The sequence below is a fragment of the Eubalaena glacialis genome, chromosome 2 (assembly GCF_028564815.1).
Source record: "Eubalaena glacialis isolate mEubGla1 chromosome 2, mEubGla1.1.hap2.+ XY, whole genome shotgun sequence".
NCBI classification, from domain to species: Eukaryota; Metazoa; Chordata; class Mammalia; order Artiodactyla; family Balaenidae; genus Eubalaena; species Eubalaena glacialis.
The window spans coordinates 64374568-64401561 of record NC_083717.1 but is presented as its reverse complement, the minus strand read 5'-3'; the positions used below and the strand labels follow the sequence as shown (position 1 = coordinate 64401561).

The 26994-nt window shown below is 50.5% G+C and overlaps 2 protein-coding genes across 2 annotated transcripts in view; both read right to left on the bottom strand.

Annotated features, from left to right (window-relative positions):
• Positions 1-68, bottom strand: part of GRAMD2A (GRAM domain containing 2A) — a 31732-nt gene extending 31664 nt beyond the window's left edge. Inside the window, 1 exon segment of the mRNA XM_061180108.1 lies at positions 24-68. Coding sequence (XP_061036091.1) covers positions 24-64 — 41 coding nt within the window. The 5' untranslated portion in view covers positions 65-68.
• Positions 69-1229: 1161 nt separating this feature from the next.
• On the bottom strand, positions 1230-26994 carry PKM (pyruvate kinase M1/2). Its single transcript, XM_061180106.1, has 11 exons — positions 26885-26994; positions 15699-15880; positions 15022-15113; positions 12014-12145; positions 11357-11543; positions 10351-10621; positions 8866-9016; positions 8436-8588; positions 4628-4794; positions 2700-2881; positions 1230-1983 (listed from the first exon to the last, which is right to left on the bottom strand). The coding sequence occupies exons 2-11, from the start codon at positions 15850-15852 to the stop codon at positions 1877-1879; spliced, it is 1596 nt and encodes a 531-aa protein (XP_061036089.1). The 5' UTR covers positions 15853-15880; positions 26885-26994; the 3' UTR covers positions 1230-1876.

Genomic DNA, 26994 nt, shown 5'->3' with positions numbered 1-26994 from the left:
GTCCGCGGGTCGCAGCCCCTTACCTGCCCGCCTTGGCGGCCTCGCCCGGGCTCAGAGCGGTCATCGCGAAGCCTCCAGCGAGCGCCGGGGACCGCGCCGCAGGACCGAATGCCCACTCCCGACCGCCTCGGAGGACACGCCCCCGACCGCCTATTGGCTGCTCGCGCGGGACGGGCGCAGCCCATTGGTTGTTCCTCCCTCTCCCCAGATCCAGGTGGGGCCCCAAGCTCTGCTCGGATCCTACCCCGGAGGACGGGGCCTGGGTCTGCACCCTCTGCCCTTCCCAGCGAGGGCCTTGGGTGCCTGCTCCAGGTTCTTCCTCTTTAGCCATTTAGTCTCGGAGCCCAAAGCCCTTTGCAGAAACCCATCCCTCCCAAAACCTCCCAACGCTAAGCTCGAAGGCAGTTTCAATTTCTCTCCACACCAGAGAAGTGAGGACATGAGTAGGGAACACCAGTGGGGATTTTGAACAAGAGTCTGACGTCGGACAGCTCCGGAGCTGGAATGATTTCATGTGCCTCCCCAGGCAAAAATCTTTTGGAGGTGTCTGGAAAGGGACTGCAGATGGCCAGAAATCGAGTAGGAAAGCACAGGCAGAAGAGTTCAGTGTGACAATGAACCTGGCCTGTGGGCCCCTTCCCTCTTATCCCCACCAGGAAAGGCTTGGTCCTTCAGAGTGGTCAGGAGAGAGGAAAGGTGCAAGCCAGATTTAGTTCCATTCCCAACCCTCTCCCCCTCCCTTGCCCCTGCTTTATCAATGGAGGGAGGGCATTGGAAAACAGAAGGGGCACAAAGGGAGCCCAGCGTTCCACAAATATTCTAGAAACTGGGAGCAGAACTTGGTCTCATACTTATATCAAGGGCCTCTACTGCAGGAAGACCTAAGGGGGAGGGGCAGGACAAGGGCCACTTCACTCCTGGTTTACCCATGAGCAGGAGGGAGGGGGCCTTGTTGCTGCCTTCTCCAATCTTTGGTCCAAATAAGCTGTTAAAATTTCCCCAGCTGCAGGAGCTTTTAGACCCCAGGGTGCTGAAAAGGGTAACCTATATTCTCAAGACAGTCAGCCACTGCTTCCCCAGCACCTCTGCACCCCAGGGGACAGGACGGCAAGTGGCCTGAGTTGTTACACAGGAGTATTCACCAGGAGCCACAGGGCTCTTGCCATTTTCACCCTACTCGGAGGGCAGGGTTCAACCACCCGCCCCCCCATCAGAAAAGAGAGGAAACAGGTGCTTCAGCTGTTGTTTATTGACATACAGGTAGGCTCTATAGCAACAGGCCTGGAGGCGGCTGCAGTAGTGGGGGAAATGGAGGGTGGAGGGTGGAGTGTTTGTCTGCAGCAACAGTCGAGTGGAGTGAAGGAACAGAAGCGCACAGTGCACAACAAGGTGGGAGTGAGGGAGGCTGAGGCGGCTGGAGAAGCAAGCAAGGGCCAGGGCCAGAGTCTGCTTAAACTGGAACCTCTGCCCCATGCCCTAAGGCCCCACTCTTAGCCGGCTATCTCCTGATCCCACGCCAGGGCTGGGAGTTCTCTGGGTATCCATTTTCTACAGGAACTGAATCGAGTACACAAAGGAAGAGAAGCAGGAGCTGTTGCCCTCTGTGTGAAGCTCTGGGGCCTCCAGTCCTGCCTGCACCCCTCCTCCGTCCCTTGCTTGGATGGGGCCACATGATGGGTGGCCCAGCTCTGAACTACCCCACCCAAGCAGGGTCTTAAAAACAGCCATGTTTCACAGAGGCGTTAATCTTCTTCCCTGGCGTCCCAGCCCAGTGCCACACCACAGCCCCAAGTGAGCACTACAAGCATTGCTGGCCTAATGGATGGGATGGGGAAGGGGGATGGGACAGGGGCTGGAGGAGGGGCTCCGGGGCCCATCACGGCACAGGAACTACACGCATGGTGTTGGTGAAGCCAGAACCAGGGCGCCACCCAGTCAGCACAATGACCACATCTCCCTTCTTGAAGAAGCCTCGGGCCTTGCCTGGAGGAAGAGGAGAGGGGCTGGTGAGTGAAGAATCAAGCCAAGAAGGTATGCACCTGGGAGACTGCCCCACAGTCGGAGGAAGCTAAGCAGGGCTGACGGGCCTTTACTTCCTTACACCACAAGGTGGCGCTAGCCTCACAGCCCAGGCAAAGGGGATGAGGGAAGCCTTGATACATCCGTATGGCTCAGATGGCAGAGTTGGCAGGGACCTTTGGACACCATTCATTTTCTACTCTAGAGGGTGGACAGCCCAGCCCAAGGTCACAGCTAGCTGCTTCCTCTCATCACACGATATCCTACTCTTATACTGGGACAAAGGCCATATGAATACATAATTTGTACGTGTGCTGGCTCCAAGTGTAGGAGCTCTGGCTAATTTTATGAAAAACCTCAATAATGAGCAGATGCCAAAGAACGGACAACCCCGATTATCCAGGGTTTGGATAATCTGCTTTAGATCCCAGACTGGAAGAGAGTGAGGAGAGAACCTGGGGTGCTCAGCCCCACAACTCAAAGGCCCCTCTTCCCTCCTGGGCTCGGCCCAGGACTCCAGGGAATGGGATGAAGGCTTCAGAGAACATTCCCCGTGAGGACAGCTAGGGCTCTTGCACCCAAAGGCCAACATGTTCCCCTTTCTATAGGGTCTCAGAGAGACCAGTGCTCAGGCACCTTCTCCACCCCTCCACCTCTAGCCCTTGCTCCCAGCCACGCACCAACATTCATGGCCAAGTTCACCCGGAGGTCCACGTCCTCAGCCCAGGCCTCCTGCACTGGGTCCTTACACACCACAGGGAAGATGCCACGGTACAGGTGGGCCTGGCGAGCTGTCTGGTGATTCCGGGTCACAGCAATGATGGGGGCCCGGGGGCGATATCTGGACACCTGATGTGCAGACCTGAGATGGGGGACAAGCAGACAAGACTGTTAAACAGTGTCCCAGGAAGCTCCTCAGGGCCTTCAGCAGCAACTCACCCTCTAATCCAACTCCCTATGCCAGCCTGAGGCTCTCTGGCCATTTCAACATCTGCTCCCAAGACTGGGGCAGCTAATCATCCTGTATCTTCCACGGCACATAATTCTTCTTCATAGCTATGCTACCCATCTGCCCTACCCACCTCCCAACAGGCCAGGGCCCCAGGATCATGCTGACCCAGCAAGATCAGTTTCCCCCACTTACCGCACACGGCCCGTACTTGGCAGCAGCTACAAGCCAAGCAACATGGGAATAGCACCTGACTCTTGACATTTGCAAGAAAACAGGAGCAGAGCCCACCAGTCCCCCTTGGAATCTACAACACAAGTCTTCCCTATTGCTGTGCCCTCTCCTGACTCCACGTGACCCCCCGGGTCCCTGAAACAGTCCCAGCAACTGGGCTGTAGAGCCCCACAGTCAAACCTGAGTATCTAAGTGAGGCTTAGAAATATAGGTGCTACCCAGGAGGCAAGACCAGGGGATGGGAGTGTCAGTGGGGGAGGCTCTGCCTGTGAAGGCTCCTCTGGAGGGGAGGGGACCCCTGTAGGGCCCCAGCGCCAGGTGCTTCCTCCAGCACTGCCACTGTACACGTGTGGCTGCAGATGTGCCTCGGGAGGTGGAGGGGCCTGCAGGGGGAACTGGGGCCTGGAAGGCAAGCTATGAGGACACTCAACAGGTGTCAGGGAAACTTAAGCCATGTCACAGCAGAGGGCGCCCTGCGTTAAGGCCTGGCCTCCATACAAGGCTTTCAGAGGGCAGCAAGTGCTAAAGTCAGGACTCGCTCTGAGAGTGAAATCCCAGAAGCCTGGAGCTAAAAATAGCCAAGTAGCAAAGGCTGGACTTTTTCACAAAGGTCAACCCAAATGGTGGGAGCTTTTCATCCTGAGCCCTCTGCTGGGGGAATCTGCACACGTCGTGTGTCCTGGTCCTAAAGGCAGTCCCACCTGCTGCTGCTTGGTGCGTGGGGCTGCCTGTCTGCTCCTCTCCACCCGCCTCCTCCAGGAAACCCTAGCTGCCCTGTGGAGGAGGAGCACACCCCGGACCCAGGGAGGGAAGGATGACAGCCCGGTGATCTGGAAGGGACCCCAAGCCTGAGGCCAAGCAGAGGCCTTAGCCTGGCTGCACGGCCCAAGTGCCAGCAACACACCACGGTGACCTTTCCTGGGCGGCACCCACTTGTCTTTGGGACTCAAAGACTGACGGGTCGGGTGCACCAACCAAATAGCATGTCAGCAAACAGTGCTAATTTTCCACACTGAACTTTTTAAAGAGCACACAGCAACTAGAATAAGCAAAACTGGTTATCCTTTACTTTTTGAGAAAAACAGCTTTCAAATATCAACCATTTGTCATCAGTCTATCTGTCTATGTAATTAAGTCTCTAGTTCATTGTGAGGGTATAAACTTGCTTTGGACCCAAATAGTCTGACACGCCTACGAGTGCTGCCTGGGATCCTGTCCTTCAGGCCCAGGGCAGGGGCTCTGCTCGCTCCCAGAGCCTGGCCAGGGGCCAGGGGAGCTCCGTCCCTGCAGGGTCCCGGGCACAGGCTAAGGGGTCTTACCTTCGCTTGGTGCCATCTGAGCACCGTCTACTGCACTGCTCCCAGGACCCCCAAGGAAAGGTGCCGCCGAGCTGGGCGTTCCCAGGGAGCCACTGCCACCTCCTACCTGCCAGACTTGGTGAGGACGATTATGGCCCCACTGCAGCACTTGAAGGACGCCTCCACGGCACCCACGGCGGCGGCTTCGGTGGGGTCACTGGTAATGGGCGACAGGCGGCGGAGCTCCTCAAATAATTGCAAATGGTAGATGGCAGCCTCTGCCTCACGGGCAATCTAGGGAGGGGCAACATCGTTCCAGAGGGACGAGAGGGGGACAGAGCTTTGTCAGAGCCGTGCCACACGGGAGAGGGAGGGGAAGAGTCGCACAGACAGCTGGTGAGAAGCGTGTCCCTGGGAGCAGAGGCCAAGAAGAGCCCAGTCGCTGGAGGTTCTGAGCTAAGCGAGATCAAGACTCGCAGGAACCAGCCCTTCACCAGGCGCCTGTGACGTCGCTGTGCCTGCTGAGCTGAAGGACCCTGCAGCCCTGGCCTGCCCTGACTCCCTGGCTGGCTTCCTGCAGGTGAGAGGAGAGGTGCTGAGTGCGGGCCCCAGGCGCAGGGCTGGGCCCTGGCTGTCTTTTAGAGCGGCTGGAGTTACCTGCCCTCGGGGCCCTACCTGCCAGACTCCGTCAGAACTATCAAAGCTGCCGCTAAACACTTATAAGAAGCCTCCACGCTGCCCATGGCCATGGCTTCCATGAGGTCTGTGGAGTGACTTGAGGCTCGCGCAAGTTCTTCAAAGAGCTTGAGGTGGAACATGGCTGCCTCAGCCTCGCGAGCTATCTGTAAGGTTTAGGGGGAGGGGAGGCAAGGAAGAGGGGAAGGTACCTTAGGTTAATTGGCTAAGTCTGTCCTTCAGGCAGATGCAAAGAGGCAGGGTGATGAAAGCCCGCTTAGGGATGTGTGCAGGACTTCAAACATCAACTGCTACTGCTTCCCCTCCAACCGAGGGGAAACAGATTCTTCCGTTCTGGAAGGATCTATTGCTTTTGGAAGGACTTTTTGATTGGCGGTGGAGGTGGAGGGAGACAATATGGTGGCAGGCTCTAGTGCCTGGGCATGGAAACATGCAGAGGCTGGGCCCCCGGGGCTCCCGGGCCTACACAGCTCCCTGGCAGGACTTGACCACGCTGCCTCATGACACAGCTCACAGGAAGGAACAGGCCTCCCTCCTCACATGGCTGTCTGGTGGTTACTACCAGGCTTCATGCCTGGCCTCCACGCACACGTGGAGTGCTTGCTTGGCTTCAGACACAGGGATGCTACCAGCCTGGCCAATGGCATGCCGTGCAAGCACACTGAGCAGTGCTGGAAAACTGAGGTCAGGCAAAGCCAAGGTCACGCGGCTTGACCGCGTTTCTAAGCAGGCAGGTGGAAAATTGGCGAGTTTTGAGATCAGGCGGAACAGCCATGTGAAGAGACAGGTGCCTGTGGAAACACGCAGGTAAGTTTAACAAGACATTTGATTAAGTCAAATGATTAAAACACCCATGAGAAAGCCACTGAGTTATTTACATACCACCTGCTCAGATAACACCAAGAATCAGAAAGAAAATTTAAGCTTTAGAGGGTTATAATGCAATTACCAGCATCTTAGAGAATGATGGGTGAGGGAAGAATCAGTAATGCCACCTCATTAATTTGACAGGATAAGAAAATGAGTGGCAGAATTTGCTAGGTTAAAGGTTTTCTTCCTGCAAGAATGGAATGCATGCAGCCCAAAAGGACGGGAAAAATGAACAGGAAAGAGAACCATACCTGGTACTGCCTAGCCCTTAGTTAAGGGACATCAACTGCATCAGTGAGATAAAGGAGAAAGCAGTGGACAGGTAAGAGGGGAAGCTGTTGGCCAGTGTTAACTGGTGACATGGACAGGAGAGGCCTGTACCACCTGGCCCAGACCCCATAACTTATCTCCTGAGCAGTGCCATGCAATCCCAGTCTTGCAGTTCTAAGGTGTCTGTCTGTTCAAAGGAAAGATTGGGGTATGGAAAAACAGACATGGGTTCAGAGCCCAGAGTCTGGTTCTTAGACTGTGACCCCAGTACAGGCCCCACATGGATACCTGTCTTGATCTCTTGCTAGATGAAGTACCATGTTGCAGGAGAGAACATTGGCTTCGGAGTCAGCAGATCTGGGTCCAAACTCAAGCCCTATTACCATGTACCCTCATCTATAAAATGGGGTGACATCTATCTCATTGAGGTTATGGAGATTATGTCAATCTACACAAGGACTTAACAGACATTTAATAATAGTAGTGAAATTTAAAGCTAAGGCTATAATTAAACATATCCCATCGAATTCATTTCATAAATAAGGCCTTGAGAGGTTAAATTTGGTAGAGACATGAAAGTCCCTACAGTCTATGTGGTTTCATAGTTCCATAAATCAGGTCAAGGTCACTCTCGCATCTCAGAGGCCATGGGGCCACACAACTAAGCAAGGCAGTTATAGAGAAGGGATGATGTGTGGAGACCCATAAACATAATGGCAGCCACTCTAGAGGGGAGAGGTTCAAGGTCCACTGTCCCCCAGGAGAGAGGGAGCACTCACCACTGGGGCAGTTGTGAGAATGACCATGAGCCCAGAGTGCATGAGCATCTGTGACAGCAATCATGTCACACACAGAGGGTGGCATATCAGCCAGGAAACACAGCTGTCCCAGGGACAGGGATTGGTCTCTACCAATTTCATTATGGGCAAATCCACCCAGGGTGCCAAGGACAGACCAGAGACATCTGTAGTCAAGATGTCTTGTTTCATCCCTGAAAAAGTATTTAATATAACTCTCATGTCTTCTCTGGAAGCCATCTAAGCCTAATAATCACATAGAAAATGAAGGAGGAAAGGACAATTATCTAGTCCAGACATTCTTTTTGGGGGATTGTTTTAAATTTGGGGGAATGCAGGGGAGGGAGTGTCACACAAAGGGCTTGGGGTCCTTTGTTGGCTGGAAAGCGAATAGGAAGGTTAAAGAAACACCGTTTCAGGGTAGGAGGCAAGTTCACTGAGCTATACATTATCAACAGCGACCTAGGACTGTTGTGAAAGTTCATTTGCAACACTCATTTTCCCAGGTCTGATGACCCATCCCTGTGTTAACTCTTCAGTAAGCTCTAGAGCAGGAGCAGCCAGGCTGTGGGACATGGCAGAGCGGGAGCCCCTTGAAAAGCTAGCTCCCACAGGAGAAAGAGGAGTGGCCTCCAGGGCTCCTCCGGATGCTCTCACCCCAGGGCCAGGCGGGATCAGCCAGCCTTCCACCTGTTTCTATTTGTGGGCCTGTCACCCATCACTTAAACCCCACTTTTTAGTCTAGGGCGAGTGCAACAGCTCAGCAAAGCAGGTGCTACTGCAGGCACCATGCAAGGCCAGCCTGCAGCCAAGTCAGTGCAGGCAACAGCCTGCAGTGCAGGCCCAGAGGCCCCCCGTCAGGGAGGCACCTGGCTGGGGACAGGTGGGGAATCAAAATGGAAGCCAAACAGGACAGCTGGGAGCAGGAGCCCTTGGCCTTTTCCAGAACAGGGCAGAGGTACTCAGGTCCTCTAGGCTGTCCAGAGGAAGAGGTACACATATCCCAGTACTTGAGCCAAGGGAAGGATTCACAGTCCTGCAGACAGGAGTGAACTGTGCTACGGCTGATGAAGGAGGCCGCCTCCAGAACAGAAGGAACTAGGAGACGGGTGTGGGCAGGAAGGCAGAACAGAAAAAAAACAAGACACCTCCACGCCCCCAGCATACACCTCCTCACTCTGCTTGTGACTTGGAGGGTAATAAAAGATCGTGGGCGTAGAAGCCTAAAAGGTGTCGCTCTGTGCCAGAGCTCGCCTCCATCCCAGCCCCAGCCAGGGCGATGGGCAGGCCCCGAGAACTCACCAGGTGTTGCATGCGCACAGCTTCCAGCGGGTAGTCCCCTTTGGCCGTCTCTCCAGACAGCATGATGCAGTCGGCTCCGTCCAAGACTGCATTGGCCACGTCACTGCCCTCAGCCCGGGTGGGGCGAGGCTTCTTGATCATGCTCTCCAGCATCTGGGAGGGGACGGGGTATTCGTGAGACGTGGCCTGGGCTGTCTTCAGACACAAACTGACCCCCTGGATCGTGTGTATGTGCAGAGTACAGCTTTGTGTAGGTGCATGGGGGCAGGGGAGGGGTGGTGGGGTAGGGGGAGGATACGTGTGTGTGTGTGTGTGTGTGTGTGTGTGTGTGTCTGTCTGTCTGTGACATGGGGCAGGGTCCATGGGAAGAGACCGGGTAGCCTCCAAAGCTTTCCTGTGCAAGGATGCAAACTCGGGAAGAGGCACATACCTGCGTGGCACAGATGACAGGCTTCCCAGCTCGGTTGCACCGCCCAATCATCATCTTCTGAGCAAGAAAGACCTTCTCTGCAGGAATCTCAATGCCTAGATCACCACGCGCCACCATGATCCCATCACTGGCTTCCAGGATCTCATCAAACCTGACAGGGAAGTTGGAAAGAGAGAGAGGTTATATGGAACAGGGGCCACAAGTAAGGTGACGCAAAGGAAGTTTTCCTGGGATTCTCTGACTTAGCCGTCCTTGCACCAGGACAACTACCCACGACGTCATCATGGATGCATGGAGGTGGTGGGGTGTTCCAGCTACTTCAGTCCCCCAAAGGGGGCCAACAGTTCTGCTTGTTGGGCTTCTTTGGCACCACTATGGACACATCACTGGGGGAAAGGGGAGGGGATGAGGTCTCCTCCAAAGTCCCATGGGCTCATTTCCTCTCCATCTGCATCTTATGAGGCCCCTCTTAAGGTGTCTCTCTACCATATTCATTCCAGTCGGCACTTCCAAGAAAGAAAGGGAACCCAAGGCGGCTGACTGCTCCTGACACAAAGGTCCATGGCCTCTCCCAGCCAAGGACACTTGAGGGCTGCTCCTTCAGGGGGCCCCCTCCAACTTGCTGAAGGCATGAGAATATGGCTTTGCCTGGCCTGGAGCCAAAGTCAGCAAGCACCCATGGCTTATCAGGATGGCAGAGGGAGGACCCCAAATTTCCCAGAACAAAGGACATCGACACAAAGCTAAGGATGGAAAGGTGACAACAGGATGACTGCTCCTCCCACTCTTCCCAAGCACACACCTGATCCCCACAAGTAGGTGTGGGGTGTCAGCAGCGCTGGGTTCTAGGAGGGAACCGAAGAGGAACGGATGTCACCCGGCTGGCCTTACTCATACGGCCCTACCTGGTGAGCACTAGGGAAGTGGTGGACCTGCGCTGGGACAATGTGGACCTGGAGGAGGACGGCATGCTTTCCCCTCAGAAGCAGATACCATGCCAGAGCTGGCCCGATCACCAAGCCGGCTGCTTTCTACGGCAAGACAAGGAGGCCACATGCTTCAGTGTCAACACCAGGCCCTGAGCTTCCACAGGGCTCCCAAGGGAGGGAGTCCCTTCCTGAGAGTCTGCTGTCTTCCCCCTTGGTGGTCCCCAATTCCAGCAAACACAGGCAGTGTCAGGAGTGCAGCACAATGGCTCCTGAGCCTGGGAGCAGTGACCCTGTCCTCTCCAATGCTGGTCCCTGGGCTTGTGGAACAACGTCAAGAGGCTGGCACCCCAATCACCTGGGAAGCTTTTTTTTTTTTTTCCTTGAAATACCAATGCCTTCCACTCCCCCTCGTAGGATATTCTGATTCAGTGGGTCTGAGATAAGCTTGAGAGTCTCATTCTGATGGGCAAGTAGCCAAGTATTCACAGGATATATCGTGCTCTTCAGAGAGCTGGGCTGGGGCTGAAGGAGGCAAGGGACAGTCGGGTGGACTTACCTCCGAACTCCCTCGTGATTCTCGATTTTGCTGATTATCTTGATGTTCTTTCCTTTCTCTCCCAGGACCTTCCTGACTTCATGGACATCAGATGCCTTGCGGATGAAAGACGCGAACACCATATCCACATCCTGCTCTACCCCAAACTTCAGATCCTGGATGTCCTTTTCTGAGACGGCAGGCAGGTCCACAGCAGCCCCGGGTAGGTTCACACCCTTCTTGCTGCCCAAGGAGCCACCATTCTCCACCTCCGTCACCAGGAAGTCAGGACCTGTGTGAAATGGAGTAGGTACGAGAGGCAGAGCCACAGGGGCAAAAGTGTCCTCACCAGGAAGCAGGCTCTCCCCAGTACAGAGAACTGGGAAATAGCACATGGTGGGTGCTGGAGCCACACTGCCAGGGTTCACATCCCAACTCCACTAACTGTGTAACCGTGGGCAAGTCAATTAACCTCTCTGTGCCTCAGGTAAATAGGGATAATAATATCTACTTATAAGGTGGTTTTAAAATTCAAACAAATTATCATGTAAGATGCTCAGAATAGTGCCTGGCACTTAAATGTTAGCTCTCATTCCCAGGCACACTGGAGTCTTCTACGTATCCTACTGAGGGGACGGAGGAGGGAAGCAGAAAGCCTAAAGTAGTGAGGATGAGTAAAAAAGAAATCTCGGGAATTCTCTGGCGGTCCAGTGGTTAGGACTCCACGCTTTCAAGGCAGACAGCTCAAGTTCGATCCCTGGTTGGGGAACTAAGATCCCACAAGCTGCACCGCAAAGCCAAAAAAAAAAGAAAGAAAAAAAAGAAACCTTCTCATCTCCTCCCCAAGAGTACAATTAAGTTGGAATGAAATCTGTTTTTGAGGCTAGGAGTTTATTATAAAAGGAATTTCTGAGAATATAGAGACTTAGTCTCGCTGCCAGCCAAATAAGCTAGCCATCTTCTGCCAGAGAAACGTAGAGACGGGAGCTGGTTTTAGACAATTAGAGCCTGACTCCCGCGTACGTACCTTTCTGCTTCACCTGCAGAGAAATAAGGCCGTCATCCACGTAGATCTTGCTGCCCACATCCACCACCTTGCAGATGTTCTTGTAGTCCAGCCACAGGGTGTTCTCGTCACACCTTTCCATGTAGGCGTTATCCAGGGTGATCTTGAGTACAGCTCCCTTCTTCAGCTCCACCTCGGCGGTGCCGCTCTGCAGACAAGACAGTAAACCACAAGTCCAAAGAAGCCAGGCCCTCCTAGCGGGAGAAGACAAGCTCTTTCCTCCAGGGAACAAGGAGCAAATCTCAGCTGCAAATAACAACAAAGCCTTTTCCTCTGGAAAGGAATAATCAGACTGTCTAACTTAGTATACTTCAAGGAAATAACCCAAGAGAAACCCAGAATGTTTTAGTTATACTATTTAATGATAGGGGAAAAGAGACAAAGAAATTGCTCCCCCAAGTTAGAGAGACTTGGAAGTAGGTTTGGAGTGTAAAAGAGGTTCCTTTCTGGTATTGTTTCTTAGTGAAGTAGATCAAATCAAGACTTCTTACAGTGATGGATAAGACTCTCATTTATAGACCTAAACTCTGAGAAACATGGCTTCCGGCTGGGACAGACTGCTGAGGATGTCTCTGGGGTCCCCTGCGCCTTCCTCCAGCTTCTCCCCAGCATACTCACGCCCTTGATGAGCCCGGTTCGGATCTCAGGTCCTTTAGTGTCCAGGGCCACAGCCACTGGCCGGTAGAGAATGGGGTCGGAAGCAAAGCTTTCCGTGGCTTCACGCACATTCTTGATGGTCTCTTTGTGGTACTGGGGGAAAGGAGGGGAGATGATAAGCGTCCTCCCACACACTAGGATCTAGGACCGGCACTGAAGCTGATCACTCAGGAAAGAGCTGTGGGTGTTCTAGAACTCTGCCTCCAGCGTATACCCTCACGCTGCCCACTCCCCAAGCATCCTCTACCGGCTTACGTCAACCTCCTTGGCCTCTACCCACTTGTACCACAGCCCTCACCCACTCTAAGGGCAAATCTTAGGAACTTTGGAATATTTACGTTTTGGTGGCAAGACATGTCAACATAAAAGAGGCTTGTCTCCTTTTTCCCCCTCTAGGATTCATCAAATACCCTCAGGAAATAAAGCAGACGACTGGGGTAAAAAACCTAGGACTTGTTATCAGGATAATACTGATCTGGCCATCAATGTCAGACTGATAGATTTGGTAATTCTGAGCTTTTCCTCTACTGATTACAACTGCAATTCAAACTCAGTTATTTACTTAAGCTAACAGTGGCCCAAGCTAAATAACTCACTGCTAAGGTCATGCAGGCCTGGTTCTGACAATCACTTCCTGCAGTCTGATTAGCAACGAAAGTGGAACAGGGAGAGGTGGGAATACACTTTTCTCTGAACTAACTGACCTTTGCCATTTCTCACTTGCAACAAATCCTGGCTTCAATCTCGCCTCTGAAGCCCTTTCTCTTTTTCCATTTGCCATTCCTGTTTGACTAAAAAGGGACTCAGAGCCAAGATGTCAAAAGATCTTTGTGCTATCAATATGGCATTGTTAGTAACAGAGGCTCCCAACTCAGCACTTTGTGGGCCTCGTCCTTCAACCACCTCTGTCCAGGAGAGCAGCACCTGAGAACAGGAGGTGGGAAGGGAGGGGTAACGCGTTCCAACTGTCAGCGCTGTCCTTGTGCAAGGTTCTAAGTGTATGTTCCTTAAAAGGCGGTATTTTCTGGCCGACATGGCATTATAGAACCACACATTCAGTAAGAACACATCTTGCCCACGAGAACTGCCAAAAGTGGGGGCTAGAGACACTGTGGCAAAGCTGTCAAAAGATCAGATGCAACAACAACAAAACCAAAAGATCAGATGCAGACGTGTGGATGTGGATGTCCCTCTGTCAGCGTGAGGGAGAAAAAGCAATTCCAACGCTCTGCTTAGAAGAGTATTTAAAATTGTCAAGAGCTGGAAAAGCATGTCCCAGCTGCTCATCAAACTAAGACTGTTTACATTATATAATTAACATTAGAACAATTTCAGATCAGTTTCCAAAACCCTGATCCCGGGGACCACACAATTTTATCCTGGTCAAAAACCTCAAATTAAACCCACAAGAGGGACTTGGGTGTTTTGTTTTGTTTTTTAATCCCAACTCTAATCTGGGAAGACGAGTTAAAGCACAGATAATGTCCAAATGCCTCTTGTAATTTAAAAAAACCAAAATCTCTGAGCCAGCCCCGCTCTGGCAGGGGCAGATACCACTCGCCCTTGCGATTTCAGAGCTGTGGGGTATTATTTTACTGGATGGAAGAGGCCATAAAGCCTAGTTAAAGGTCAACTTCTTAAAATCTATTTCTGCTACTCCCCCTGCACACAGGAGACCATGGCACAGGCCAGCAGTAGGGATCAGTTGTGAACTGACCTTCAGTGATGCCTTTAGTTCTCTCTTCGGACTAAGCTAACACTTGCAGGAATGCCTAGTGACTCCTGCCGAGGACGCCCTGCCTTTGGAAAATTACAGAATGCCATCCATGGATGTCTTAACCTGCCCAGGGTGCCTGCTGAGCACAGTTCCTCTAAACTTGGTCAGGCCCCCATGACATTTGGAGGCCGGACACCTGCCAGGCCATAGACTGTTTATGGAACATGGGTTAGAGAACCTATAATGAAGATTCTCATGTTTCCAGAAAGGAGGAATTCACCTCTTAGACTGCACTTCCTGAGGCTTTATTTTTAGCTGAAGCTGAACACCAACTTCCAAATGCCAGAGGGCAACCCCTCACCTCCTGACCTTACAGGGTAGCATTTTCTTTATCCTGAACAGGAAATACAGAGGTCAAGAGGAGGGAAAGTTTGCCTCACCCATTCCCCCTCTATTAATACGAGGATGAAATCCCATGGCCTGTGGTTGAACCTGAAGGTTAGGCACTGTCCCTCAGGCAGGTCCCACACTCCTCAAAATGAGTCTGTTCTGATCTTGGGAACAGAAGCGCGAATGGAGCACCTCCCAATAGCTGCCACCTGGTCCCTGGGGAAGGTCCAACGGGTCAGGTCAGCTCATCAACAGCCCCAGCACTAAGACACTCCTACCAGACTGTTGGGGAAGTATGCTGACTATTTTATTTTAATGTACCAAAACCCCCAGGAAGGGACAGGCTGGGAACACAATGCTGATTAAGTAGGGTATTATATGCCAGATAGCGTTAGTGCATTAGACCCAGTCTTCACTTGCAATAATGAAAACCCTTCTCCTGGACCTGCCCAGTTTATCTTGGGTCTAAACTAGGCCAGAATAACCTGCAGGGTAACTTACTGGTTCGTCACTGCAGTTATGAGCTGTTACAGAAACCCTGGGGCAGGAGTGTCAAGCTCCATGGCTTAGAGGTTCCAGGAGAACCCTGCACACTTTCCTTGGTGAGGGCTAATGGAGCACAGGTGTTGGGGAGAACCAGGGCCAATTACAAAGGAGGTCTTCTTTGCTTGAGGAGACCTGGCCACTTGAGATGGCAGGAGACGGGGAAAAGAAAGTAGGGATGGGCTGGTGAAGACAATCTTCCCATTGGCTGTAAAACCCACGCTTTCTTGCTCAGTCCACCGTGGCTAAATGAACACGACATCCCCACCCCGTTTCCTACAAGCTGCCCCAGTGGCCAATCTATCCAGCCGAGGCGCACCTCATGAGTTCCATGAGAAAAGTTCAAACGAGCCACGTTCATTCCAGACTTAATCATCTCCTTCAGCGTCTCCACTGATCGGGAAGCTGGGCCTAGTTAAAAAAAATAAAATAAATAAAAATAAAAAGTTTTAAAGTGATTAAGTGTTAATTATCCAAAGGACGAATAACACTTTAAGTTTGCTTCAATTTAAAGAACTCTTGATAATTTTTTCCCCCAAATAACTCAAAATTCTTTCAAAAGCATACACATGACTATTACTGTGCTGGCCCACTTTCTTGATTTAGAAGGACACATCCCCCATTTCCTTCAAATTCTACAGGCTCCATCTAATTAGGAAAGCCTAGATAAGTCTTGGCCAGCCCTCTATGCTCTCCCTGAAACCCAGCCAGATGTCCAACTACAGAATTCTGGTTGTACAGAGCATGTCAAAAAGATCCTTCCTAGGTCTCTGAGATGCTCTGCTAAGGGAGATACCCTCTAAATTTTACCTTTAGCAGAACGCATAAAGCATAAGAATTCTTTATTGCAAACTCCTCTGACCAGTTCTCATAAGAATCTCTGTAGCATCTTGCTCAGCACCCAGGTCTGCCACATTTATTTAGTCCTTTCAGGAGAGGAAAGGTCACTGTCTCAGGAAGCCCATGTTTCGGGGGGAGGGGGCACCCCCCACTCACCAATGGTGCAGATGATGCCGGTGTTCCGGGCCGTGATGGGCGGCGAGTCAATGTCCAGGCGGCACATGTGCTCCAGGAATGTGTCAGCCATGGCTGCGTGCAGCTGCTGGGTCTGAATGAAGGCAGTCCCGGCATCACTATGGGGCTTCGACATGGCTTCTGAGGTCTTGGGTCCAGGGGAGCTGGAGAGAGAGTGATCAGTTTGAGAAGCCTGAGGCGGCTATAATATACAGCTTGGCACAGGAAGCTGTTTCCTGCTTACACATTAACTCAACAAGCACGCTTTGTTCAGAAGCCACAGGGAGCCCCGCCACGCTCTGGCTGTGTGGGTGCTCCTCAAGTTAGGCCACGGGCTCACGTTATTGTGAGCAAGTGGAAAAGATCTCAAAGAACAAGTTAAAACCACGTACCCAACACATGTACGGCCCAGGCATCCACTGTAAGGCGTGTAGGCACGCCTCCCTTACACTGGGCTAGTATCTACCTCAACAGCTTCCCTGCTAATCCTATAAAAACAACATCATTTTACAAGCACTGAAGGAGCTTCCTCAAAAGGAAGTTGCAACCAATCTTCCAGGGATATAAAAACTCACCCCTAGTTTAGTACATTGGTGAATCTAGATTTTTGTATGAAAAGCTGTCTCAAAGCTACAAACATCTGCTGTGGGAAGGGGCACCCACACTGCCTCTTAACAATCCCCACCCAAACCCAAAGTGACTTTCCTGGTCATAGAGACAACCACTATGTAGGCAGTCCTCCTAGTTCTGGAGTTCTAGGTTTTCACTAACCCACAGGACCACGTAAGTCCATTACTCAATTCATCCTAGGCTAGAGAGTAGGTCCCAGGCCATTGACAAGCAATAAAAACCAGTCCCTGCACAGGAAGCAAAGTTCAACCAGAACCCTGAATGCAAAATCTTTCATCCCAGGAATCTGTACCTAAAAACTACATATGGTACTTTTGGTCAGAAGGACTTTAGGACGTGCAAAGCAATTTGCATCAAACCAAGGATAACCATAACGGTACTAGTCTGGTTCTAAAATTATTACAATTACATGAATAGGAGAGTTGCACCATGAAGAAATTATTAACGCTTGTCAAATCCTTCCAGCTGATCTTCTAATGCACCACCCAATTCCCTTTCTAAGTCTGACAAGTACACCACTCGCAGTGACAAAGACCATCTGTTCCAGGTAATTAATCAGCGCAGGTCACAATCCTGACCAGGGGCACAACTGCCCCCGACCTTTGCTTTTCTTCATTACTGACTTTACAACTAAACTCACTCAGCCGGTTAGTTAGCTGATTACAGACAGAGACTTGAGAAGCTTCCAGGCAGTGTCTCAAGAACCATCAGGGAAGGATGTGAGCCAGAAGCTTGACAGGCCTCATCAGAATGCCATTCCTTTCCTCAAGTTTTCAGACCAAGGGTTACTCCTTCTCAAATCCTTCACCTAAGTGCTTCAGCCCAGGCTCAGGAACAAGCCCTTCTTTCGCCCTGTCCCACCGCCTCCTAAATCTCAGGGCTCCAAATCAAGGCACCCCAAACATGTAACCCTTACTCTGTCTCCTCCTCCATCCCCGACTCTGTGGCCTCTCTGGGTGGCTCGAACAAAGCATGCATCTAAACCCATCTCTGCCACCCTCGAGAAGTCCAGAAAAGCCCAAGAAGCTTTGCGACCAGTTGTGAGTGAATTTCCTATAAGCTATTGAAAACTAATGGCTACAAGTCCCCAGCTACAGAAACCAAATCTTTAAAAACGAGAAAATAAGACACCAGCTAACTATTCCACATGGCATATATACTGTTCCTTTCAGTATGTATTTCCTAACTCCCTACAACATACCAGGTACCAAAATGAAAACAACATCCTCTCCTCCGTGACCTACTTGGTTTTGTATCCCTTAGCACCAAGTACTTGGGGGTATTCCAGTTGTTTACTGCATGATGTTTCAGAGTATCTTAATGCCTCTTTGTCAAAATCAAAGTTATACCTATGTCCCTTTCCCCAACAAATCCGAGGAACTTTTGAATTCCTGACAGCACGGCCTGGGCAGCCGGGGTCCCTTTACCTGCACTCACGGTTGAAGTAGGGTGTATATAGCTCCAGAGCACCTGGGCTTAGGTGAGTCTGGCTGTTAAGGGAACACTACTGAAGAGATGGTGCCCGGTGGCACACCAAGGCAACTGGAACACACAGGCCTTGCTGTGGCCTCCAGGCGAAGGGAGTCATCCAGTCCGAGGACTGTATTGTGATCTCAATGAGTGGGTTGAAGTAACTAACCCGACTCTTCTTAAAAATCATCAGTTGGATCTTCTCTAGACCTGAGACATCAGGATCTCCTTGCAAAGACCCGGTTGGGGCCACTGATTATTGTGTCACACCTTGTGTTCTCTGGCCTTGGGCTTCCGGTGACATAATGCTCTTTTTTTGGCTCAGGGTGGCTCCTTGGTCCCAGCTGCAAAGACTGCTCGGAGCTGAGAAAGGCTTGCCCTGCAGAACTGTACAAGGATTAAGGTAAAAGCTGAGTGCACTTAAAGCTCTTTGGGGTAATGGAGAAATTACCTTAAGAACCAGGTATCGAGGTAGCAGTAGGTAGTGGCTGTTCCTAGAGATTCAGCTATGTTATAATAAATGAAAACACAGAAGCCACCCAAGAAAATACCAAGAAACTGATAACAGAAAATTCGCAGGTAAGACAGTTCTTAATAGCTCCTTTGCAATGCTTTATTCCCTCCCCTAACACCCCAAAGGTTGCCTTCCTTTAGAGTCTCTTTAAACCGTGGTTTACTAACATTTCACTATTCTATACAAGAACCTGGTCCCTCTCCCTTTTCTTTGCGGGGGCGGGAAGGGGCAATAAATTAAACATACATAACAGGACTGGAAGGATATCTAACAAAATATTATCAACATGTTATCTGGGTGGTAGGATTACAGCAAATTGCAAATTTCTTTCTTCTCCTTACTAAAAAATTTACTGATACTAAACACTTTCATAATAAGAAAAATTACAAATGTACCTCTTCTGAACATGATATATTTGAAAGCATCCTGGTAAAAGTGTTGGAATTAAAACAAATGTGAAGCTCCCCGTTCCATTATTCAACTGCTGCTCTAGGCACTTCAGGAATATTCTAAACACAGCAGAGGTGGGATAATGCATCTTAGGCCCTAGATCACAAATGCACTGCAGGATAGTTTCACTGACCTAAGAAGGTCAACCTTGGGAATTCCCTGGGTGGTCCAGTGGTTACGACTTGGCACTTTCACTGCTGGGGCCTGGGTTCAATCCCTGGTTGGGGAACTAAGATCCTGCAAGCCACACAGCACAGCCAAAAAAAAAAAGTCAACCTTGATCTATTCAGAATCTCAAAGTGCAAAAAAAAAAAAAAAAAAGTTAATATGGTCCATAGGACAATTCTGTGCCAAAAAACCTGTTAGTCACATGCCCAAATCCAACAAAATTCTTTTCCTGTTTAGTCTGTCCTCAAGCATCAGAGCAAAATCTTTGTGACAAGGATATTCTGGTACAGAAGGGCTGCCTCAAGGACAGGAGATGCTATTAGCAGATACAATTATACTGGGCTCAAACACTAACCCTATTTCACCATCTCAAGTTAAATCTGAGGTCTGCAAGCTCTGATCTTTTGCTTACCCAGATTACTAGGTACAAGTGAAATTTTGTTTGAGTGCATTTGCACACCAGCAATCCAAAAAAGCTGGCTTGTCAGCAAGTCCGTCCATATTCCTACAAGATCTCACCACGTCCTTAAAGCCCTCTACCAAACTAGGGACTTCATGTCTCATGCCCAGGTCACCAACTGGTTTTCTATCCCCTCAGGCTCTGCCCCGGAGCCTCCCTTGCAGGGAGGGTTAGGGCTCTCCTGCCCAATGAGCTTCTTCTCCGGAGCACAAGCTGCCCATCCTACCTAAAACACACTCTGGACTCTCCCCCAGCCCCTGGACAGCAGCCTCAGCGGTGGTTTCTCAGGGTGGGCCTCTGGGAAGAGCTGCCCTCCCTCAGGCTGGCTGTCTGCACAGTGCCCGCCAGCAGACGCGGCCAGCTCATGCCAGTCTGACTCACTACAGCATCCTCCTCTGCGGGAGGCACAGACATGCAGAGGCAACCTCCAGCCAGCCGTGGAAGCCCAGCGTAGCCACTGATGGCGGCAAATGCTGTGCCCAGGTATGGGAGCCTTTATTCTTAAGCCTGAGCTCCTGCTGTAGGACCTTCCTCAGAGCCATTTCTCCTCTGTGAGAAACGAGACACCATCAGAGGCCTTAGTGTGTGGGGGCCGAAAGGACGGAGCAGGCACAGTCACAGCTCAGCTCCAAGGGCCCCTACTCCCACCTTGCCTTTCTCAAGTGGCTCCTGGCTCTTTAAAGCTATACTTTTGTTTATGCCAGACACAATTCTTTGGTCACTCTTCAGAAACCACAGGGTGAAAATCATAAAAGAAAAAATACCCAACACCACTTAGTGTCCGTACTGTTGGCAGGTTGTTCTGGGAAAGAATCACGCTTCACTCCACCAATTCTAGCTTTCACAAAAGCCCACATCATTCTGCCCTAGTAAACCAGCCTGGCCTATGAGCCCGCATCTGCATAAAATCTTTAACCAGCCAGGGCTCCCTGCACCAATTTTTGCTCTGATGCCAATCTCACCATACAGACTAACTCAATAATGATGGCACCTAGTATCTATGATTGTGTTTCTCGCTCTGATATCAATTTGCTACCTACACCTCTTAAGTCTCCAAGCCAGCATGAAGGTCTGATTCCCAAATCTTCAGAACACCAACATCCATTAGAAAGTTTGCATCACAACATGTTGGACAAGGCATTCAGGCCAGCCTGCTCTCTAGGAGCTCTGTTCCTAGATGATGGAGCAGAAAAATGTAATTCCCAAGACTGGCCCTAATCTGACTACAGTAGCAACAAGATCAAAATGGGTGCTGGGCCAGCCACGGAACCTAATAAGGTCTGAAGTGAACGGCTGTTCATCCTCATATACAGTTAGAGTAATGACAACAGTGTATTTGCATAAAGAGTGGGGCGAGGACAAGCAGTTTTTAGCTAAGAGATGGGATTTATATTAAGTCCATTCTACCCTCAGCAGGCCCCATAACAGAAAGCAAAGTCTGGTGTCACCAGGTTACACAAAGCAAAATGAACCCACCTGTAGGTTCAAGTAAAATTCCCTTCTCTTTTATTCAGGGCTAGAACTAAGTGACAAACATTATAAGCAGGAGCCCAAGGTCCTATTTCAAATCTGAGTGTGCAATAGGGCACAAAAGCTGATACTAAATGAGCCTACCCCCAAAAGGACCACTCAACTCCAAGGCAGGAAGTCCTGACAGAGAAACCTCTACCATCTCAGATGCCGAGGATTTGATAGCAGATGCTCGGAGAAGAGAACTGGTTCAGTCTGAAGGAGGAAGTTTAGATGAACCTTTTGCTGCGCTGTGGTCCTTACTAGACTTAAAATTATGAGGCAATGCTTCAGGGCATGATATTTACACTCTGGAAGCAGCAAGGAACCTGGGACACTAATTTAGGGCCTTTGCAAGTCAGGTACAACACCAGGATGGGTGACGGCCTCAGCAAAGGGAGGCACTGGCCCAGCATTTAAAGGAGGAGCTGCCCTGCATCGCAGCTGCAGGGAGAAGAAGGGGGGAATGAAAGGAGGAAGGGCAGTGCCAGCTCTCCCAGAGCGCTGACCTAGTTAGTATACCTGGTCTTCCTGCAGTAACCATCATAGGTTTGCTTCTATTTTGTTTTGTTTTGAACTAAAGAAAGAAATATTAACATCTGTATTTCTACCACCCAGAACTGACCATTAATATTTATCCAGGGAATTCCCTGGCAGTCCAGTGGTTAGCACTCTGCACTTTCACTGCCGAGGGCCTGGGTTCAATCCCTAGTGGGGGAACTAAGATCCCGCAAGCTGTGCAGTGCGGCCAAACAAGCTGTGAAGTGCGGCCAAAAGTTAAAAAAAAAAATCCAGATTTTCTTTAGACTTAAAAAAAAAATTTATCATTATATACAGGTCATTTTCCCTCCATTCCCAGGTCCCTCCAACCCTTCCACATCCCATCATGAACTTTGATAGCCAACCAGTGTCATGAATTCTGTATCCTTCTAGTTCGTTTAAGGGTGTCTGTATCCATACTGAACCCTATGATATTGCTGTCTTCTAAAGTACCCTAAGTAATATACTGTAAGGCATCATCAAACAACTTGCTTTTCCAGCACATTTAAGATCTATCCAGTTGGTACACAGATCTAGTTAATTCATTTGAACTGCTATACTAGTCCAGTGCATGACTAGACCATTTATTTATGTATTCCCTTACTGGCTGGTCATTTCCCCATTAAACCCAATTTTTCCTCATTAATCAATACTATAACAACTCTCCTAGTACATGTCTCCTTGTGCAGGTGTGAGCTTCTATATCCAGAGATCAATTCCTGGGCCACAGGGTATGTTTATTTCCTATTTTACTAAATAGTGCTGAATTGCTCTCCAAAGTGGTTATATCCACTTACAACCAACCAGTAAAGTGATTTCTTGCCTTCCCACACCTTTTGCAACACTTGATACTGTCAGACTCTTAAAATGTTTGCCCATCTGATGGGTAACATGTGTTAATCTGCTCTCTAATGTAATAACAAAAGAGGGATATCAGGTGTCAGGATAGTTTTGTTTACCAAGTCTTTATTTCCCTGGCTCAACTAGATCAAAACTCCAGCACTCCTCCAAAATGTGTATGACTTTGTCTCATATACCATGACTGACTCAGCTGAGTAATTATTTTGCACTCATCACCTGAAATAGGGGTGATACCAGTTGTCTAAAGTTAAATAAACGTTATCCGTTGGTTAATTAAATGATTGGAAGGGCTGGGACTCCTTTCAGAGAATTTCTTTGTTTTTTTTTAAACTGCATCAGCTGAGCTGGTCCATACTCTGAAATGCTATGACCAGCAACCTCTCTGCCCTATCATATCTGGTCTTGGCATCTCCCCCACTAAAGCCCTTATCTGACCTCCAAACACAGCTTGCTGGCGTCAGGAAAGAGAGGCTTACAGTTCCCCAGGAGTTTTGCCTATAGAAGGAACTGGGGGGAGGTGAGTCGCAGAGGCCACCAGAAGTACTGCAGGCTGGCTCTCCCTCCTACGTGCAGACCAGCACAAACCAATGAAGGAAAAACGGCTGCAAGGGCGGGGCTGCACCACTTGGTGGCCCTGCCAACCTCCCCTCCTAAGCTGAGCAGTAATAGCAAGAGGCCAAAAGGTAGAGCAGAGGCTGCCTGACCACCCACCCTGGCTCACCTTCCCAAAACAGCTTCTTTAACAAAGCCCCAAATAATCAGCCTATTCATTTATCTAGTCTAAGGCTGGCTTGTGGTTAACGAAGAAAAAAAAAAAGAAAAAAAGGAAGTTCCCAGAAGTATGGTAGTATTACGAATGGGGGTCTTCACTGGGAATTCCCTGGCGGTCCAGCAGTTAAGACTCGGCACGTTCACTGCCGAGGGCGCAAAGCCCCACACCCACCCCTACAAAAAAAAAAAAAAGAATGGTCTTCATTTCGTTCTATTCCTATCTGTATCAGAATCGATGCTTAAAGTGATGACTCAAGGTCCTGTAAGACCGTTCACGAAATAAATCACATATTTCACAAGATCCTCAACAAGGTTGCAAGAAAACTCTGCTCCCATGGGCAACTCAGTCTTGCGGTGTACCAGTTAACTGGGGTTTGACTGTGGATATTTTGAATGATTCAGAAATAAAGAATGTCAAATGAGTCATTTCCCCCTACCTTCACCTCAGTCTTAGCTCTTATCCAAAGTAACACACCCTGGCGTGCCTTCATAAAAGCTGAAGAAAAATAAAAACCCCTGTAGTGCAAGTTTGTAATCAAGAGTTGCATTTTTTTTCTACCTTCCTGCTCTCAACCATTTCCTTATTTCTTCCACTGCCTCAACACTAATAAACAGCTTTAAGAAATAAAATGGCTTTTCCTGTGACCCCACAATAATGTCACAATACTCAAAGCACAGAAGCACCTCCCGTAAGGTGCTAGCTCTGTCTGGAGTAACAGCTACCAAACTTGCCAAATCACTGGGGCTGCAATTCTTAAAGACCCAATAATGCTCTTGGCTAAACTGTGAATTCAACACTAAAATGATTTACTTCTAATGCAGTGCTTAAAGTGAGAGCAGCTGCCCTAGACAGAAGACTAATGTCCATATATTTAGGCTCAAGTCCAGTAACTCAGAAATGAGTTCAAGGACATTCTTTAAGTCATCGTTATTCATGTCCACTACAACCCGTATTCCCAAAATGGCTACCGTGCCCACTGCACAAGGCTCAGGAATATAGGTGTGCAGACTGTATCACCTGGGCATGAGGCTCTGCCATGCTGCACCTAAGCGCAGTACAGAGAGCCTGGGGACTTCCATCAACCATTTGTCACTTAGTTGAGACACTTTTAACTGGGGGAAATGCATGCTTCATTATTTGACTCACTGAAAGGGGAGAGGGGACTTTTTAAGCCGGCAAAGATCACAATGCAGTTTCCCCACTCACCCAATGAAGAGAGTTCTCTTAAAAGCAGATAAATTCAAAGGTTGAGTCATCTTCCCCAAAGCCTCCCCCACCTACACACACAGACCTGGTGATGGGTTACATACTCTTCCCCTCAGAACAGCCCACTGCATTCCCAACAGCATCCTCAGGCAACCTGAGGGCGAATTATTTGCTAACAATGCTGCAGTCCTGACCTAGGCCCTCCTCTCTACCCCAGGGAGTGGCCACACCCTCATTACGGCCAACAAGGAGCTACTGGCCTTTGCCTCTAATCCTAACCTCACACTTACCAGCTGGCTGAGCAAATCCCAGAACCCTACCTGGAGTGGGTGGGAACGGAACAGGTGAAGATTTCAGTCTTGGGGTTCCCAGTTTGTTTCTACTCTTGTAGCCAAACACCAAAAGCTGCAAATCATCCCCCTCCTGCCTTCCTCTGTCTAGAGGACCAAAGAGCCCCTGTGGCAAGTGGAGAGTTGAAGAGTAACATTATTAGTTACTCTGTAAACACTGTACCAGGATCCCGGAGGGGACTGGTTTCCAGGAGACATCTGCTATTTAGAGAGCCTGATTCCCAAAGATTAACTATGAGTATGTGTTTGGGGATGGCAGACAGAAGAGGAGCCCTTGCGCTCAATTACGGTTTAAGTAATTGCGCTCAGTGACCAAAAGAATACATTTGGAGGCATCTCACCTGAGATTAGACACTGCACTGAGTATTCAACATATATTCATGTAGGTGTGTATATATCTACCAATTCTTTCAACAATCAAGAGGAAAAATGTTACAAGTTACACATGGGAAACTGAGGTCCAGAGGCTGAGCTCCCACCATTACTCATATCAGTATGTTAATGAGTTAAACCTGATCTATAAATAGCCTGTTTCCAACTTCCCAATGCCTCTGTCAATCATGCCCGGACCTCAACTATCAGGCTGATTTGTGCAGAGGAGGATCAGTGTCCGGGGCTTCAAGGACACAGATAAGAAGCCAAGGGATGCCTTTCCATTACTGGGTCTTTAAATAACCTTCAGACTGGAAGGTGCTTTCCTGCTTCTTCAAACCCAGTGTGAGGCCTCCTCCCCTCAACCCCCAGCAGGAAGTGTGTACCTTCCTCACAGCACTTACCACTGATAACTTTCATGTTCTTTCCCTAATTAGACGGTGAGTTCCGTGGGCCATAACCCTTTTAGCCATCCTGGTGTCCACGCCGCTCCCCAAAACAGCTCTTTACACACGAGTTTTTATTGAGTGAATGCAGGCACGTGGCACCAAGCTCGACGTATTTCTACTCTCCCCATAACCTGCTCCCACCCCAACCCGTGGCCTCTGCGCTCTACAATCGGGCGCATCTGTTAAGTAACGTGAAGCAGAGGCGGGGAGGCAGGTGAGTGCCTCGAACGCAAGGAGGCCTCTGAGCAGCATGCGAAGGCTTGTCGGGCCAGAGATGGTGCTTGGCCCGTAACGGGCCCGAAGGTCAGTGGTCCGCGATCCCACGGGGCGGGGCGGGGCGCGGCAGGACGGGTCCCGGGCCGCTACGTGCAGCCCCGCCTTGGCGGGATGGAGCCCAGTAACCTCCTAGGAGCAAGAGCAGCCCTGCGGCCGCCCCATCGTATTCAAGGCGGCACAAAACAGGAACGCGCCACAGGGCAGCCACCCTTTCTTTCTCTGCAGCGGGGAAGACCAAGAGTTACGTAACCCTCTAGCTGCGCCCCGGGCCGCCGCTGCATCTCCCGGCCGCACGCGAGCCAGCCCGCCCATCCGCAGACCACTGCACTTCGGGCGGTGACGCCGGGACGCGGGCCCGGGGCTGCAGGAGAGCCCGAGACTGGGGAACTCTGATGGAGAAGGGGACAGGACTGAGATGGGAGACCGAGGGGCGGGGGCGGGAGAGCAGGCGGACGTGACCAGAACAGAGGGGGAGGGGCGAGGACGCGGGTGGCGAGAAGGAGGCTGCAAAGAAGAGGGATGCGGTGGAGCGAACGTGACCAGAGAGGAGGGGGAGGGGCGGGAGCCAGGGCATGAATGGGGGTAGGTACGAGGAGGGGACAGAATCCGAATGGAGGAGGGACGGGGGAGCGGAGCTAAAGAAGGAGTTTCAAGGAGAGGTTACAAAGAAAGCATCAGAATGAGAGGGACACGGACAGGATGAAGACGAGAAGCGAGTATTAAGGGTGAAGGGGAGGAGGCGAGCGTGGGAGCAGAGTGGGGAGGGGGGAGGGAGACTGAGGGAGGAAAGGATCAAATTAGGAGAGAATAAGGGGAGGAAGACGAGGATGGGACCAGACAGAAGAGGGAGGTAAAGGGAGGGGAGGATGGGACCAGAATGGGGGTGAGGGAAGGTCAGGGATTGGGGAAGGAAAGGGGCTGGCTGACCCATCTGCCTTCGGAAGAAGCAGGAGCTGGGGGCTCTGAAGAGGAGGCCCTAGGCGCGAGCAGCCTTTCTCGTCTCTTCAGACCCCAACCGGGTGAATCCAAGATGCCACGGATCCTGCGCCACACTGAGTGCGCAGGCGGGCCAGGATTCCGCACTGGCAGGGGGGACGGAGCCCCGGTGGGGACGGATGGCCCAATCTCTCCCCAAGCTCACCTCCGACGTCGTCCGGCTCGGGATGCGCTACTACAGCACAGAGGTCCGAACACTTGCAACGCGTTGTTCCAGTGCGGGGATCAGCTACCTCAGCCTCAAGGTTATGCCAG

Bases quoted from the DNA above. Each gene is read 5' to 3' on its own strand.
- PKM (XM_061180106.1), bottom strand. From the start codon at position 15,852: ATGTCGAAGCCCCATAGTGATGCCGGGACTGCCTTCATTCAGACCCAG. The intron at 10,622-11,356 runs GTACGTACGCGG...CATTTCACACAG, and splicing joins TCTGCAGGTGAAGCAGAAAG to GTCCTGACTTCCTGGTGACG. The intron at 1,984-2,699 runs GTGCGTGGCTGG...CTCTTCCTCCAG, and splicing joins GAACTTGGCCATGAATGTTG to GCAAGGCCCGAGGCTTCTTC.